The 18,146-nt window shown below is 41.0% G+C and overlaps 1 protein-coding gene across 1 annotated transcript in view; it reads right to left on the bottom strand.

Annotated features, from left to right (window-relative positions):
- The window catches only part of LOC102200990 (neurocan core protein-like), a 46,303-nt gene extending 28,403 nt beyond the window's left edge, over positions 1 to 17,900 (bottom strand). The window contains exons 1-2 of the mRNA XM_005721189.2: positions 17,460 to 17,900; positions 4,605 to 4,684 (exon numbers count right to left, since the gene is read on the bottom strand). Coding sequence (XP_005721246.1) covers positions 4,605 to 4,677 — 73 coding nt within the window. The 5' untranslated portion in view covers positions 4,678 to 4,684; positions 17,460 to 17,900. The remainder of the gene's footprint in view (positions 1 to 4,604; positions 4,685 to 17,459) is intronic.
- Between the last annotated feature and the right edge of the window lie 246 nt (positions 17,901 to 18,146).

Raw genomic sequence — 18,146 nt, 5'->3', positions numbered from 1 at the left:
CTTTCTGAGTTTTTATTTGAACATTATCTGCTTTTTCACTCATTTTCAGTTCAGTATACAAAGACCATGTTTATTAAGCCATTTAACATTTCCTATGACCCATTGAAGCATAAAAAGGAACCTAACTCAGGGGAGGAAACAGTCTTGTTGTTTTAAATTGTATCTTAAGATGTTTTGCTACTAGCAGCCTGTCATGAAAACACATAATTTGTTCAAATTTATTTAGCTGATTCTATGAAAAATGTCAGCCATAACAAAGCGTGGCAGAAATAAAATAGAACCAACAAAGTGGTTCACAAAGAGCTGTTTAGCTAAAATGTGGCAAATCTCAGCATTCTGTACAGTGTGTCCGAAAAATTGGGGGGAAATGAACAAGTGCAGGACAAAAGAAGTAACAGACCTAAAACTCTATCTAAAGCAGATGAATAGCACCTCAAACTCATGTCCTAGGAAAAAGTCCAGCAAAGACCTGACACAGAACCTGAGAAATGCATCTGATCCATCTACTGTTCACTGAAGGCTCATCAGAAATGGTCTCAGTGGAAGGCTGGCTGTCAAGAAGCCATTCTTAATTAAGGGAAACAAAGAGAAAAGGCTGAGGAATGTCAAATGCCATGTGCCATGTTCTGAAAAATTAGCAACAGGTCAGCAGGTCTTATGGAGTGATTTGAATTTTTGGTCACCTACAGAGGAAGTTGGGGGAGAGGTTTTGTGGAGAGAATCCATATTTGAACATTTTGGTATAAATCTTTGCCAACAATGAAATTAACAGAAAGCTGTCTAAGAGAGTTCAGGCTGTGCTGAAGAATAAAGGTGTTCTTACCAATTATTGACTTTGATGCTCATTAGAATTGCTGAAACTCTGTTTTTGCCTCATATACTGTATTTCCATGTATGTCTGCACATGTTTCAATAAACCACTCCATCTATTTCCCATGTTCCCAGCAAAATATAAAGAGATTATAGTTGGCTCAAGACTTTTGCACACTACTGTACATACATGAATGATGTCTTCGTGTTGATTTTGGTCATTATATGCATAAAAGGTTGCACGTACACAGGAAGTTTAGGCTGTATTGAAATTTATAAACCAAACTGACTAACACGACATTAGTTGTTTTCAATGCCACTTTCTGTGCACAAAATATTGAGTTCTGCAGATTGATATCAGCAACTAACTCAGTCTGGTTGCCATGACATACAGGTTTAATGTAACCATGACAACACCTGTACAGATATGACTATTTCCTACATTCTTCTGACATTTTTTGCCACACTGTGCACCTTATTGTAACATCCCAGCCTTCTGTTATTGTATTATATCTATATATTTATAGAGGGTTGAACCTATGTAGATAAATTATAATGATAGCCAACACTTGCCTTGATGACTGAGCATTGTCCATCCACTATTAGTGAAGATTTTAGGATACATCTAAAGTCTCCAAAGGGACCCTCGGTTCATTCATTTATTTATGGTATATTTTTAATATAGTTTAAAAAAATAGATAAACTGCTGCTTACCTATTTATATTTCATTGTTTGTTCATAAGCCTTTTCTGTTCCCTCACCATTAAAATTTTCACAGTTAGTCAAGTACAATAGAAAATAATCAGGGGCATAAAAAGAGCACATGTATGAAAAAGAAAAAAAAACTGCTTTATTTGGAATAGTGCACACAGAGGAACAGAATCCCAGAAAGATATTTCTATCTGCATTTAGATTGGACGGCTTTCACAGACTGAACCCCCTGAGAGAAACTCCGCGCAGAGGACGCCCCCGCTGCCTTCCCCCCAATCAGATGTAATCACAGAATCACAAATACGAGGGAAAAGAATGAGAGCTCAAACAAGAGGCAGAGCAGGAATGAGAGAGGGATGGAGGAAAATAGTTAATCCAACAAACTGAATGGAGGAAGTGTACCTCGTAGCCTGGAGGTGATGGGAGGGGAGAAAAGAAAACCCCAGGCAAAGCGCTGGAAGTGACATGAAAGGATGCTCTCTGTCATGAACAGACCCATCTGTAGTTCCAAAAATAAATTTTTCTTCTTGGTCAATATTGTTCCAACTATTATGGACTTTAAAGCTCTAAGTGTAAAGTGTAACTTAAAAATATTTATGTTGCTGTCATTTACCACTTAAGAGTCGCATTCCAGCTGCAGCAGATCACCAGGTACTGTAGGTCTATCTGTGCATTAAAACTACAGACAGGAGTTAATTGAACTCCTCATCTTGTTACACTGCAATGCTCCAGAGGCCTTAGGTCGTGACATCCATGTGGATGTTACATTGACGGGCACATTATTTTAGTTAAGCTGATTCTTCCATGTCAGTGGCACTCCCCAATGGCAGCAGCCTCTACTGTGGGCCAGTGAGCCGCACCACACCACAGAGAAGAGCCCGAGGTCCAAGGTCAAGCAAAATCCCCACTGGACTCACTCTGTAACCTGCAGGATCTAAAGGTTCGGCTGCCAACATTTGAGAATCAACATGGGTGTTGTCAGCTGTCTTGACAGCCCTCCAGAGGTCCCATGTACATTTCCCACCAGGTCAAAGCTGATCGGTCAGCACCAGGGATGCTTTCTAAAAATAAAAAAAACTCCCACAAATACACTTAAATCTGAAGAGGGCAGTCCCAGAAATGTAACTGCTTATCCATCAATTAAAAAATGAGTGCTCAGCTTCCAAAGATTTAAATTTTAGTAATTTCAAGCAAACCTTTCATTATGTAGACAAAACAGCATAAAATCACACCTGAAATGTTGCATGCTACAAATGAAAGATTGTATTTTATGCTAATCATTTGTACAAAAACACAATCTGTCCAACAGCCTAAGCCTTTAAAGTCTGAGTCTATCACAGCAGAATCAAAGAGATTAAAGTAATGCATGCTCACTGTATTGTATTGTATTTTTTCCTCGCTCTGTTTTACTGGAATAGCTCAAATGGAAATGCCATGAGCCAAAATTTTAACCTAATGTGCCCAATACACTGAGGTCAGTTGGGAAAAGTCTGAGTTTAGCGCCTTGATATTGTTCACAAATTATGTGAACTTTTCTTGGAGTATTTAATTGCCAAATATCATAAAAGTTTGTCATATTGTACTTGAATTTAGTTTCACCAGCCCCATCATCTTTCACATGTCTGCACAGTGTGAAGCTACAGGTTAACTTCAAAGATTGGAAACTGCAGGAAACAGCAAGCTGTGCTAAGTCCATGTGTAACAAAACAAAAAGTTTTGTCTGTATCAACACAAAATCTTTAAAATGTGTTCAACATCAGCTGAGGGAAAGTTACATCCTGGCGTGCTTTGTTTTCAGCCTTCACACTAAGCCAAACCACGCTGTTATCTAATGCTCCAACAACATGCTTTCCCCAAAGTGTGCAACTATTCCTTTATAGAGAAATCCATCATTAGGCTGGTATATAATAATCCCAGGCTGTTATGCAAGCAGTTAAACCTTGCAGAGGTGCGTTGAGGCGATCTGTATTTAACAAAGCACTTTGCACTAGCCAAAGGTAGTTTTTTGGCATTTGCTTGTGATTTTCATCAACTCATAATGTGACCATATGTATCTGTTGCAGATCTGCTGAAATAAAACATTACTACTGAGGTGAAGTTTTTACTATAAACTCTGTACACTGTTTACAATTTTTCTTCAGTTTATATAATCTTAATATAGCTCTCTCTGTTTCCCAGTTTTAAATCTTGTTTAGCCCACACTCTGTTATATGCACAAGGATGACTTTATGGTGATGAACTCAGAGATGATAAAATATTATCTGCTCCCTTCAATTCTGAAAAAAATCACAGGCTCAAATCCTGCTGTTTCATTTTAGCAGTTGGAATATCTTTCAGGTTTATTTTTAACTGTTCATTGTGCAACAAAAACAGACAAAATACTTTTGCATGTGGCGAGATAAAACTGTATGTTGTCTGAGCGCAGTGACTAGTAAAGTAATGCTCTGATTCTGGAAATGTGCAATGCAGGTTTTCGTTTTAATGAAAATCCAGGCTGACCACTGCCGTGCATGCCAATTGCAGTGAAAGTAATTAAAGAGAGAAACTTATCTTCAGTACGGGCAGTCAGCTGGCTGCGTGTGGGACCTGAAACCTGTGATACTATCCAATAGAGAGCTGCAGCTCGGGGATGATTTCTCTTTTGTTCTGTAATTGTGAATTTTATGCATAGTTGTAATGGAACAGATGGTCGGCTAAACTTGCATAAATGGGCTTGGAGCGGTTCCAGCTCAGTCCCTCTGAGCATGTCTGCAAACATCCCCAACATGTCAGGTCTCACTTAAAACAGTCAAATTATTACAGACCTGTCTAGGTCAAGGTCTATATACATATATATGTGTGTGTGTGTGTGTGTGTGTGTGTGTGTGTGTGTGTGTGTGTGTGTGTGTGTGTGTGTGTGTTGTTGGCTCTTTTCTGTTCTGCTACGATTACTCCACCTCCCTTTGTTCTTTCTTCTTATCTCTGGTATCTCTATCCCCAACTGTATGTCGACTTTGTCTGTTGTTATTGTTATTATTATTTGTGTCGTTGTGGTGATTCGTTTCTGCAGAGCAGAATGTGCAGGAAGGAGACAGAGAACTCACCCAAGCTTAAAGAGAGCAGCAGCATCAGAGGAAAGAGGATCTGCCGCCCAGCTGCACACAGAGCGAGCCCCATCCTAGACCTGCTGAGAGAGGGGGAGGAGGGAAAGTAGTGAGAGAGAGCGGTGACATGGGAGTGAAAATCACTCTCAATCGGAGGTAAAAACGTTTTGAAAGTCAGTGTGTTTGTACAACTGAAACTTCAGGTTTTATGCTTGGCGCAAAAGTATTTTAGTTGCTCCGTTTCACTTTAGCTTCAGATTTTTGACACAACTATTAGAGTCTCCTCATTATTTCACTCTAATATGATTTTGATCTTAAAAAAATGACAGATTTGTGCATACACAAAATTGGTCGAGTCAGACAATTGCCTGATGCCGTACATGACATTTAATTTCTAGAAACACATATTTGTATATTAATATGTTTGTAGAATGGATATGGATACAGGAAGCTTTTTGGATTCCACTTGTAGTTTAAGTGCTATTAACCAATCAACTCTGAGCAGACTTTGACACCATGCTAGTAAGCCATTTGAGTAGCGCATTAAAGAGGGAAAGCATTTGCCAAATTAACCCATTAGCTTTTAAAAAACTATTTGCATACATAAGCAATGATTAGTGGACAGAAGAGGAAGTCTCAGCCTCAGGCAACACCTCTGACAACACCAGAAATACACTAGGAAATATTCCCCCATCTCCAGAAACAAAGTCATCAAGCCACCTTTTTTATAGTTGAAATTGGGCTGAATTAGATCTTATTAGAGCTCTCTATCATCTTGAAACTCTAAAGCTCTAATGCTTTCAGAGCCTGTGGTCAATAGAATGAAGAAAAATATTTATATACTAGAGAAAAGTAAAAGTAAGCTGGTTAAAATTTGATTTCTCAACCCCTTCAGGCTGTAGAAAAATAACAGCCCTGAAGGGGTCCAATTTACAGCTGCACTCAACCACAAATTGTGCCCAGCAGTAATGCCTTGTATGGCAGGTTGCTGCTACCAGCATGTAAGTGTGAGTGTGTGAAGCAGGAAATGAGGCAAATTTTAAAGCACTTTGAATAAAAGTCCTAAAATATTAGAATATGATTTTTATGAGGTGAAACACTTTGGTCATTTTCATTGTTTGAGGAAGTGAAGGTTGGCGTTTCCTTTTGTGTGCCTGATAAAAACCAGGTGACGTTGTTTATAAAACCTTCTTCAAATCTAAGCAGACCAAGTGAAATTAGTAATAACTGTGGCAAAAGAGGGCTGCATGTCTAGTATGTAAAATCTAAAGCTTTTGTGCCATTTCAACACAGCAAAAAGGAAATTACTCGCAGCATCCTGCTCATTCTCTCTCCAATACAAGTACAGTACTGTGCAAATGTCTTGAGTCACCCCTCATTTATTTTGCTAGAAAACAGGAAACGAGTGCAGTGGAAATAGAAACACATGCGTCAAAAACAGAGTAACAAGCTGTTGTTAAATATTTGGTCCAACTGCCTTTATTCTTCAACACAGGCTCAACTCTTCCAGGCGAGCTTTCTTCTAATGTCTCTAAGTTTTCTTCAGGAAGAGTTCTCCAGGCGTCTTGAAGGACATTCCACTGAGTCCATTTCTCATGAGGCTTCAGTGAATAGTAGATCCATCTCTCAGGTCCTGTGTCAGGTCCCTGCTGGATTTTTTTTTCCCTATTCCGTAAGGACATGACTTTCAGATATGTTCATGTGCTGTAGGTAGCTTTTTAAAGCATTTCACTTCATCTATTGTTCACCCATTGTCCCTTTTCTTCAAAACACCTAGTTGGCGTGAACATATTTTTATGTCTGTCAAACTATGTTATCTTTGATATTTTTCATAGATTCGACTACATAAATGAGAAAAAATCATGAATTAGGTGCTTTTATATGCTTGAAAGATCATAAAACAAACAAATAAAACCCCTTTCCTTTGGAAATGGTCACGTACAAGGACCGGACTAAGTCAGAAAGGCAATGTCCAAAAAAGATTTTTCTAGATCTTCAGAATGCCTGGAGTGCTTTTGCTTAAAAGCATGTTAAAAAACTAGAAGTCTGACTCTTTGGAAGCAAAATATAAAGAAAGATTTTCAGTTTTTTCTTTAAGATTTTTGCACAGTATTGTACATACATCCATAAGTTAAGGTAACCAAACATGTGGAGCCCTGACAAGGAGCAGCATCAAATAGTACTGATAGAAAAACTAATGCTGACCTTCACAATGTTTCTGAATGCACAAATTTCTGATCCTTTATTCACTCCTTTCCATTTCCAGCTTACCAGTGGCAACGTAAAAAAAACCTTCCCCCAAAACAGCCTTGAACACTGAATCGCTGAAAACAAAACCTTAGGTGATCGATTTTATTTATAACAAAAAAGTAATACTGCATTACAAACACACTTCACTAGAGCTTGCATCCACGTGTTGTCTAGACAATGACCTAAGAAACGCTATTGTGTGTGAGAGCCTGTAAACTGTTTTCAATCAATGAGACAAGGAGACCTTTGAACCCTTCCTCTCCTAGAAATGGTAGGAGGCACTATGGATGCATTATTGGATACCTTCACTAAATGCTTTTGCCAACAGCAACTTACATTTTTTGCCCAGGAGCTTCTCTTCCACCTGAGCTTCAACTTCCTGTTTGACACATACAAACAGATTTGATGCAACAGCTGAGGCTTTGAATATTGTGAGTCTGGTTTGATGTACCAGACGCAGTATGAGAGAAATCTAATGTAGAAAAGTGGACTGAATTCTCTGACAACCCAATGGCATCGCTCCAAAAGCTGCTGTTAGACTGGGTGAACATTTACTACCGCAGTAAAAAGGCGATTGTGGTGCAGTCCTACTGCACAACATTCAGGAAATCCTACCACACATCGGAAAAGAGCTGCTGACTTTGCCAGAGGATTTGGCTTGGTGCCCGAGGCTTCTCAGCTCAATGGTGAGATGTCTGAGATGGAGCTATGTGGTATGAAATGGAGATGAAGAGAAGTGCGTGCAGTTTGAAGAAAACACGACTACTCTATGTTTTTAAAATATATACATATTTTAAGACGGGTTAAACAGCACGGGTAAATCTAAATGATTAATTCACTTGTGGACAAAGCTGTCTCTTTAAGCATTCTTGACTACACCAACACCTTTAACTGAGGTTTCCTATCAGACTCTTTGAAGAAAGTGAAATTGTTTTGAGAAATTTGTCCAACACATCTTGATTTCAGTTAAAGTAAATTATTTATCCAAGAAATCAAAAGGCCTTTTTTGCATTTACCACGGTAACAGCAACCCATGCCAACAGCATCCCTCATGCTTAGAAAGAAGATTGTGTAACACCAGTTCAGGCTTTAATAAATTACAGGAATAATGGTTGCGCTGTGTCCTGACCATGAGAAAAGCTGAGTGAAACCTTCAAATGTATAAAACCGGAGTGTGTAGGTCTTGGAAAGAAAACCTTCCTCTTGGACTCAGTGACACCTGCCAAACTAAGCTGTCATTAAACAACTATTGAGTGTGCAATTTTTAATAGTGGGCAATCATTTCCATTTTGGACGACTGAAAAGAAGCACAGACCCCGCAGTGCCACACACTTTGAGGCATCCCATCTCTAAAGGTGGGTTAGGCCCTCGTGACGGGCTGTGACAGATTGGGGTCGAGCCGTTGGGCTCTCTGCATGTTTAAGGCCTGAACCATTGGTTGAGCTGGCTGGGTGGGTGACAAGAGATTTCTAAAGGCTTGGAGAGGGTCGTGACACTGAGGAGATTGCCCAGACTTGAAAACGGAGAGCATTGGAGAGCGCTGTATCTGAGGGCCTGGGACTGGCAGGGGCCCAACAGTCACTACCCACACCAGCAGAATACAGAGCTCAGTCTGTATGGGTGCTACATGACACACAACACTGTATGCCTATAGACAGCAGCCATTCAAAGTGTTACCAGAGGGGATTTACAACATACAGTGAACCGGTCATCCAATCACAGCAGCGAATGCTAACCAGTACCACCTTTTGTTAAGGATGAGACATCAGATGTTGTGAGCGCCTCCCTCTAAATTGCCCCTTTTTTCTTTAACAGGCACAGTTGTGTCTTGAGGAGAAAAGAGCCAGAAGACTCTAAAATGCTTCAGTGGATTTCAATGTGGATGTCCAGCTGACACATTTTCCCGATGTTGTCTGAATAGGATGCATTCTCAGAGCATTGTAAGAGCCGGCGAGGGGAGTGACAGAGATGCAAAGGAAGCTAACAGGCGAGCCTGGCAGACCTACATCATGTGAGTCTGCTGACTGCACTCATGATCATCATGATGCAGGCAGGAAGGGCCCCTTCCCCCCCGTCCCAAATCTCCTTCAGGTTTTCAGTTGGTAGGACACTTGGTTGTTAAAAAAGCAGCAAAATATCAGCTCCTGCTGCAGTTACATGTAAATGTTTGCATGCGCAACGTGGCAACTTTACGCCTGCAGCACCTCCGTCATGCTACATGTTTCATATGCTCCAAAGGTTTATTTAATCAGGCCAGGTTGGGACCAGCGTGACTGTCATGAACATGTGCGCCACATCACAAAGTGCAGTACCTTGCAAAAAAGTCTTGAGCAAGCCCTTATTTTTTTATATTATGATTCCAGGCAGCCAGAGTGTCTGTCATATTTGAGCAAAAGTTCTCCGTGCTTTCTAAAAAAGGTCTTTCACTCATTTTCAGTCCTGTCCTTGTACCGGACCATTTTCAGAGGAATTTATTTGTTTGTTTTCTTTCTTTGTTAAACTCCTTAATACTGACTTATTTGTGCATAAATAAGATACTATCTCAAGGAATTTTTAGTTAAATCTACAAAAAAAGTCTTAAGATAGGTGACGCAGTTTGATAAAAAAGAGTGATTCTCAAAGAGCCATTAATCAAAAACTTGGCAACTGTGGGACAAAAGAAAACAAAAGAATTTTTAACTGAGGGTTATAACATTAAAAAATGGGACAAAAGCCAGCAAAGACCTGAACAGGACCTGACAGAAGTATCTCGGCCTTCAGTTGATCTACCTTTCATGACAAATGCTCTCAGTGGAGGATTGGCTATCATGGGTTCCTTCATTAGGAAAGGAAACAGGGACAAAATGCTGAGGTATGCCAAATTACATATGAACTGGTCTGCAAATCAGTAGCAACAGGGCTGAAGAATTAAAAATTGAAGGTTTTGATATAACCTTTTGTCAATATGTGCGGGAGAGAAGAGGACAGAGGTCCACCAGTATGTGTCTACAGCCATCTGTACCACATGGTGAAGGCTCTGTCTTGGTTTCGGGCTGTATTTCAGCCAGTAGTTGTTGGGAATCTTGTCAAACTTGATGGAATTAGAAAAGTATGTTCAGATTTTGATCCACCGTGCAGAACCATCTGCAAAGTGCCTGAATGGCAACATCTTAACTTGTCAGCTTGACAATGATCCCAAACACACTGCCAAAGCAGGAAAAGCAAAGCTGGATAGAAAAACACAGTGAAAAACTATCAGTCATGGATTAGCCTCCCCAGAGCCCAGACATCAACATTATTACAGCAGTGTGGGATCATCTTGACAGAGAATGGAAAAACAAATTCATTTCATCAGCTGATGTTACAGATAGTTGGACTATAATCACTGAACACTGAGTTCGGTGAAATTATGTCTCCAGAAGACTTTCTCATGTTTCCAGCTGACTTTTTTTAAACTGTAAAACTCCAAAATAATAGCCATCATTTAGCATGAGAAAATAAGGGTACCGTACAAAAAGTCTGCCTTCTGTTTCACGAGCAAATAATAAATAACTCAGTTTGATTTCTGATTATAGTAACGTAAGGGTTAGTTTCACAGCTTTGTATATTTTTAATAATCTATCTTCACATTGATGAGACCGAGTTGATAGAATTTAAGACTGGAGAAGTATGAACATGTCTCACTAACTCCAGAACAAAACAGATTTATGTTCTTCCACTGCAGCAGGGTGGAAGCTAGCTGCAGGCAGCTTGTCAATAATACACCGTATAGCCAATTAATGCAATTGATTTCTGTGTTTGTGTTATGAAAAATTTGAAGTTCATATTTGTTTTCACAGTAAAAGAAAAAAAATCACTTCATGCTCAACATTTGACTGAACCTTCAGGGTTTGAGGTTTTCTTTCACTTTCTGAGTGATGTAAAATCCAGGCGTTAATATTATTTCCTTTTTTTACAGCAATCTGCAAAATCTTGAGATGACAAGAGGAAGCAGCACAATCAATGTCTAGCAACGTAACATAGTTTAAGAATTGGCCCGAGGACAGAAACTGTAGCAGTTTTACAGAAACGAGTCAAACTGTCTGCCGCGTGTCTCCTACTGCGAACCGACAGTAAAAGGTGATTCCTGTTCTCCCCTTCTTCTTTAATCATATCTCACAAAACCATTACCTCCAGAGAGCAGCCGAGTGAGGAGCGGAATAACAGCTCCGGATGAGTGACAGACAAAGTGGTGAGAGGAAAAAGACGAAGGAGAGAAGAGCGAAAGAGGAAGGTCATTTTATCAGCATTATGACAATAACACACTGCCACGGTGGAAGGTCTAAAAACTGCCTCAGTAACTCTGTAAGTCTTTTTCATTTAATGTTTGTGCAAAAAACAACAAAAAAACACTGAGGCCAGTCTATCCTGGAGACTCTGCACACTCGAATCCAACTTTTCCTAAGTAACTGCAGAGAAAAGAGTAAAAAATCCAAATTGCATTGTTGATGTCGGACCATAAAAGAGGCAATAAAACCAGAGAGCATGAACATTAATTACTCAAGAATTTAAAACAACAACAAGGAAGAAAAAGAAAATCTGGATCAAGTATTCAAAAGCCTTCACACTCAGTGTGCCTGTGTGGTCACTGATTATACTCAGAGCAGCTAATGACTCACTGCTCTGGCCTGGGCTTCAGCTGCAGAGAGGACACTGGAAAGCTGCTGGTCCCTCCGATTCAAGATTACACACTCCATCCTCTCACACTGACACCATTGATCTCACTGGTGCTGGGACGGGGGTTATTTAAAACAGCTCGATAACACGCTCAGGAGAGGCCGAGGTAAAATTTGACTAGATGTGATGCACAAGTCCAGTGAGATAGACACAGAGAAGTGTAATGACTTAGGTCAGGACTCGGCTTTGCACAAGTGTAAGTAGGTTACAAGCTGTAACAACTTTACTCTTTCTCTGTGTGTGTGTGTGTGTGTGTGTGTGTGTGTGTGTGTGTGTGTGTGTGTGTGTGTGTGTGTGTGTGTGTGTGTGTGTGTGTGTCTGTGAATTATTCAGTGAGACAACATGCAGCAGGTACCAAAGAGGAAATTTACTGTCGTGATGTTTAATGTATGTGTCGCCAGTGATTTGTAGGTACCTGAGAGAGACTGACAGCTCTTATACCATCCATCTGTTTCCTACCTTCCTGTAGTGTTATTAAGCTGCTGTGGAGCTGCACTCAACAGACCTGCAGCAGATGATCTCGGATATGCTCATTTTCTCTCTCCACCTCTTCATTCTCAGCCTCTTTCTGTCACTGCCATATGTGTGTTGGTGTGTGTGTGTGAGAGAAAGAGAGAAATTTGGTCAGCCAGCTGTGAGTTGGACAAAAAAGTCCATTTAAATGCATTTGATTAACATACGAGGGAGACGCATTATTTATAAGTGTGTGAGAGTGGAGCATTGTAAGGTAGCTTTCAGAGGAAAATAAAGACCAGCAAACAGCAGATTCTGTGTAGAGTCAATCACTGCTCTGAAGCAAATGCATCAAAATATATCAACATCAGAGGAGAAATATTGTGACTGTAAAGTCTGTAAATAATGGAGAAGAATTTGCTTGTAGATTCCAGAAGGCTTCAGGCCAAATGATGAAAAAATGAATAAAAATCTTGAGATAGAGACTCAAGATTTGTAGGTACAAATCTCACTATCTCACTATGACTGGCTACAGTACTGTGCAAAAGTCTGGAGTCGCCTCTTATTTCTTTATGTTTTGTTAGAAAAGGGGGAATATTTGTACTGATTTATTAAAACGTGCAAACCTACAGCATAGAAGGCAAAAGCAGAGTTTGTATAATTGTAACAAGCCTGAAGTAAATACTTGGTCTGACCACTTTAATTCTTCGACACAGATTTGTCTGTAGTCTTCAGGAGTAGTTCTCCAGGTTTCTTGAAGGATGTTATATTGAGACCATTGCTGATGAGGCTTCAGTGAACAGCAAACGGATCAACTGAAGAGCCAGATGCATCTCTCAGGTTCGGTGTCAGGTCTTTGTTGGAAATACTCTTCATCTGCTATGGCGAAGTTTTCATAGTTTTTTAAGGGCACGTTGCACACAGTGCCAAGTTTTCAGCTAATAACTCTTTGGAAATCACTTTGTTGTTCCAAAAAGTACCATGTCAAGTCTGTGTTATCTTTTGTAGATTCAACTTAAGAAACGTTAACAAATTACATGTTTGGTGACAGGTTTCTAGTAAAAAAATTGTCCCTAAAGATACAATCTTAAATTGGTTTGTTGCTAAGTTGTCTGTCTATATCTATGTGTAAGAGCAACAGTGATTCATCCCTTGAGTCGGGTGCCTTTTTTATGCTTGACTTTTCTGAAAATGGTCACGTACAAAGACTGAAAAGGAGTGAAAAAGCAGCCAAGGAATAGCTGAATGAATGACCTTCAGAAAGCCTGGAGAACTATTGCTCAAGAGCACTTTATACAACTACGAGAAAGTCTAAATGCTTGGAAGCAAAATGCACAGAAATGAGGGGTGGTTCAAGGCTTTGTACAGTTAAGTAAGTAAGTTTAAATAATTACATTTTGCTGTACTTGGTACTAATTAGATACTTGCTGTACCAAATAAAACTTACTGAATCGTAGTTTCAGCTTGAAATCGTATCATTTTTTGCTATTTGTAACATTTGCTAGTGCGCTAACTTGATACTTTTTACTTTTTCCTCATGTTTCTGATATTCAGTCTCTGTTCATCTCTGTCCATTATCAGGCTAATCCTCCATTAATAACACCATCTCTCTGCTGCTTGTTGCTGAGATTAAAGCAAAATAAAAACACAGGCACAAAACCAGCAATGAGCTAAAATAGGCTGCAAACAGCACCTTTCACGTTACAGTCCTTTATTCCGTTTTATCATAAAGAAAGAAGCACCTTTACACACGGAAATGTTTTGTAAGTCAAATGAGTAATGATTTAAAGGTCAAAGGTCAAATATAAGCATCGAAAGGCTGTTAGCATGCTGAAGCCTGCTGTGTCTGAAGGAGAGCACAGGTCAAAGGTGAAGCCTCTGAGGTTGGCTCTGAGGAACAATGCTAACAAAGGATCAGGTGCTACCTTCTGTAGTATATTGAACCTCCACACATTCACGCCCTCTGTGTACGCCTTGCATCATCAGATCTACCGTAAACAGACCGCCGTTTATGACCACAGTTCAGTTCTGCAGCCAGAGGTGGTCAGAAAAGTGAGTAGCTGTGAAATGAAATGGAATAATAGACCCACACGCTGGTGGGACATCATCCAAGAAGATTCCTCGTCTTTAATGATGTGCTGAGTCTGTGGAATATCAACTAGGCGAGGAAAGAAGAAGGGAAGAGTATTGTCCTCCAAGTGTTTGTCACCAGTGCCAAATGCCTGGAGAGTCTTGAGCCATCAGCTTATTCTCACATCAGCACTTAACAATAACAGCAAAGAATTGCTGAATGGACATATTTCAAACAGGGGGGACGTTACACATCACAACATAACTGCATTAACCAGCGAACGTGTGGAAGATATTCTAATCTCTGTGTTGCGGGGCTGTTAAAACTTCCGTGCTGCCTTCAAGACCTTCTCCTCATCCATCTGTGAAACCAAACATTTGTCTTCCACCAGACCTTCGAGGAGAGCCCCTGGCCAAAGACAAAGAGAGGGCCCTTCTCTTTGTGTGGGTGAGCTGTTCAGCTGTGGTCCCATCTAGGCTTGTAATGATTGGTTTCGTGGGTTGCTTTAGTCCCTCCCAGTCTATAGACTGAATTTGATTGATGGATTGGCTTGCCCAATCCCCCTTGGGTTTTGGCTGCTGGGTGCACAGGCTGCGAGAGGGTTTCAATATTCCGCAGAGTGACGGAGTTCGACAATATCCCAATCCAAGGACCTCAAAACACTGAGTATTCATTTCTCTTTCACTATTTCCCAAGTGTTTGCAGTTAGGTCCCCGAGCTCTGAGATTTGGGAGCTGTCCAGTGCTGAAAACAGACAGTTTTTACAACATTCACTGTAAAGTCATTGTTAGTCCACAAACCTATTCCCCTTCTGGCTCCACACGGACCACAAAGCCCAAAGAGATCGTTAAAGCTCCCATTTTGGTTCGCAGCTTAGTTCACAGATGAGTCCGTTGCTTATAAAATCCAGTTTAAAAAACATCAAAAAGAGGTTTAAAACACTGCCCATCACATTCTGAGCCAAACAAAATCAGAACCTTTTAATAGATGCACAATCATACAGCAACAAGCCCGTGGCTCTCTCCAAGTTAAGCTTATTTTGATCATACCTAAGCCGCTATAAGCGCAAAGCTGGTGCTCATTTGCATTTATATAGTCCCATTCTGTTAGCTATTAACACTGTATTAGTGGGGAATAGAACCCATAATCACCTAAGTGACATATTAGAGTTGGCACTTTCTAACCATAGAGAATAAAATCAAACCTTGACTGAGAATTACCTTTGGCTTTCACTGACAAATATGCCAGCAGCAAGGCTCTTGAAACAAATTCACATGAGCTGAGACCAGCATGGGTTTTACTAATGATTATTTTCATCAGAAAATAACACACAAAAAAAGAAACACAGCAGTTTCATTGATTGCCCACTGAAACCCAAAGATATTGACTCTGCAGTTCTATAACATCTGGAAAAACAGTGATGTTTGTCACTCAGCTACAAATAACTTAGTGATTGTTTCAATAATTCATTTTTGTCTCCACAGAAACTGCAGAAAAACACTGAAATGCTTCTGCAGATTGTTTATTTTCCCCAGCCAAACTACAGAAATTCAGCTCATGTTCATACACAAGACAAAAAAAAAGCAGAAAAATGCTCACATAAAGCTGGAACTAGTTTTATGCAATGATTAATCACACTCTAGCATCTCTAAAAGCATTGCATATGAGCCTCTTTTTTTCCATCTTCCACTGATGCAAAGTGGCTCCTTAAATTGCAGACTGCTCACAGAGAAATGCACGATAAACAATACAGAGGCTGAATGAGTGCAAAGTGTGCAGCAAATAGACAGCGAGGCAGCTGAACTGAGCTCGTACTCTATTTTAGAATCAGACCCCTTTCTTCCTCACAACACCGCTCTCTGATCCCTCTGCTCGTATGAGTGCACTCATCTACATACACACTTCAACACGCAAACATACACGCAACTACTGCATGCGTGCCAGGGCTCATGGATGACTCACACACACATACACAATCTCTCAAGCACACACACACAGATCCGGACAGGATGAAAAATGCATGCTGTAAACTTTCAGCTGAGCCTCTTTGCCTCATTCCTCACTTTTCTCTTCTCGCCCTGTAAGCACCACTTCTCTGCCTCTCTGTAGCCTCTTGCAAACATTTTCCTGAGCTCCTCTATAACGTGTCGTTGCCTAGTTAACCTCGTCCTGCTTTATGGCACTGACACACAGCTGGTGGTGGGCGCACTAACAAGGCAAAAGAAGAAAAGACTTGGACTCCTCCAGGCTGAGGCGGTGAATGGAAACAGAATGGGCTTTATTGGGCTGCAGGGGCTCTCATATTCTCAGACAATACAGCTCATTCGTCAAGGTGACTTAAACTGTTCTCCTCCTTCACTGTGATTTGTACATGCCAGTGTTTGTTTACAGAGTGGGCACTCATCAATATAAAACCCTCTAAGATCTGTTCACCTACTTGGCACCAGGCAATCCATCTTTTTACCGACACTTTTTTTTTGTTGCTTCATTTTTCTTCTCACATATTTTCAGCAAAGCAAAGCAAAGTTGGCACGGGGTACTTCAGTGTAAAGATAACATACTGACAAGCAGACCCTGTGATCATTAGTAACTCCACGGAGGATCTTTGATGTCAGGCGCAGGTGACAGCTCTGGAGATGGACCACGAGATCTGATTTTGGCAGTCGCTCAGCACATGTTGTTTGCTCACCAAAAGCCTCTGATTTACATAATAGATTTCACAAACACCTGTTCAAGAGCTCGGATGCGCTTCTACAATTGCATCACCGGCAGAAGGCGTCTTCACCTTCTGGTTTCCTTTCTTTCTGACATCTGTAGATTAAGATTTAAGAAGGTTTTTTGCGCCCGTGTAAACCAGTTCTCGTGATATGAAGACAAGCTCTCCTGAGATGAAACCATGTAATGGGCACGCTAACGAGGTTACTCGCTGAGTTGATGATTTATGCATGAACATACATGGGTTGTAAATATAGACCAATATTAAAAGCTTTGACCTGTAAATAATTAAAGATATCCCAAACGGGTGCGATTTGCGCGCCTCTCAGAAGCTGACGGTGTGATCGAACAGGAAGGCATTGATTGGTCCACAAGCAAAAAATACTTTAATACTTTCTGGTATTGTATTTGCATATAATTAGAGCAATGTGAGAAAAATGTACCCATGTTTTTTTTCGGGTTTTTTTCTTCTAGCTGCTCTAAAAGTGCGTTTTTTAAGCCAAGAAACGCACACTTCAAAGCATCTTCCCGCAGCAGAGCGGTCTCAGCCGCCTCCGGCTACCTTGAGACTTGAGACATGACACACTGACCAAATGACTGATTTCATAAAGCATGCAAGCGAAAAACATTGTATTCTTGCCTTTCTCTCTCTCTCTCTCTCTCTCTCTTACCGTGTCTACCGAACCAAGGTTCGCCTCAGTGGTGCAGTCCTAGGGAAAGCAAAGCTTTGCGCCTCAGATCAGGTGCTCTCCAAAGCTCCCCGAGGGGTGCAGAGACGGCGAACGACGGAACAAGGGTGAAACAGCACTTTGCAGAGGCAGAACAGAGACCAGGGCGAGTGTCTGCACAAGCGCTCCGGATCTTACTTTTCACTCCTTCAACATTATCCTCTCCTCACTGAGCAGCAGCCTATGCGCCGGTCATCCCGTCAGACGCCGATTTGTGCCAGATCGGAGCAGGAGCACTCACACAGAAAGAGAAAGAGAGAGAGAGCGAGAGAGAGAGAGACAGCAAGGTGCTCCCTCCGTCCCCCCTCCTCGCCAGCAGCAACGCCGAGGGAGAGAAGCGGAATCGGTCTAAACAAAGAGGCAAGCAGTGACGGGCAGACGGTTCCAGCGCCCCCCATTCAAAGAGTGGGGATAGGGTGGCGGTGTGGGTGGGTGGGAGGGAGGGATTGAGGAGAGAGTGGGGGGTGAAAAGAGGAGAAGGGATGTAGTTTATGTGACCATAATCCGATTCCTATATAAACCTCCGAGGTTGATCCGGGGTCTGCGAATTAAATTTACCCGTAAGCTCACAGTGACAGTCTGACCATCAGTTAACCCCCACCCACCCCAACACCCTCGTGTCACCTCGTG

This window comes from Pundamilia nyererei, unplaced genomic scaffold (genome assembly GCF_000239375.1).
Source record: "Pundamilia nyererei isolate P.nyererei 1_Seehausen unplaced genomic scaffold, PunNye1.0 scaffold00004, whole genome shotgun sequence".
Lineage (NCBI taxonomy): Eukaryota > Metazoa > Chordata > Actinopteri > Cichliformes > Cichlidae > Pundamilia > Pundamilia nyererei.
This window is presented reverse-complemented; position numbering and strand designations above follow the sequence as displayed.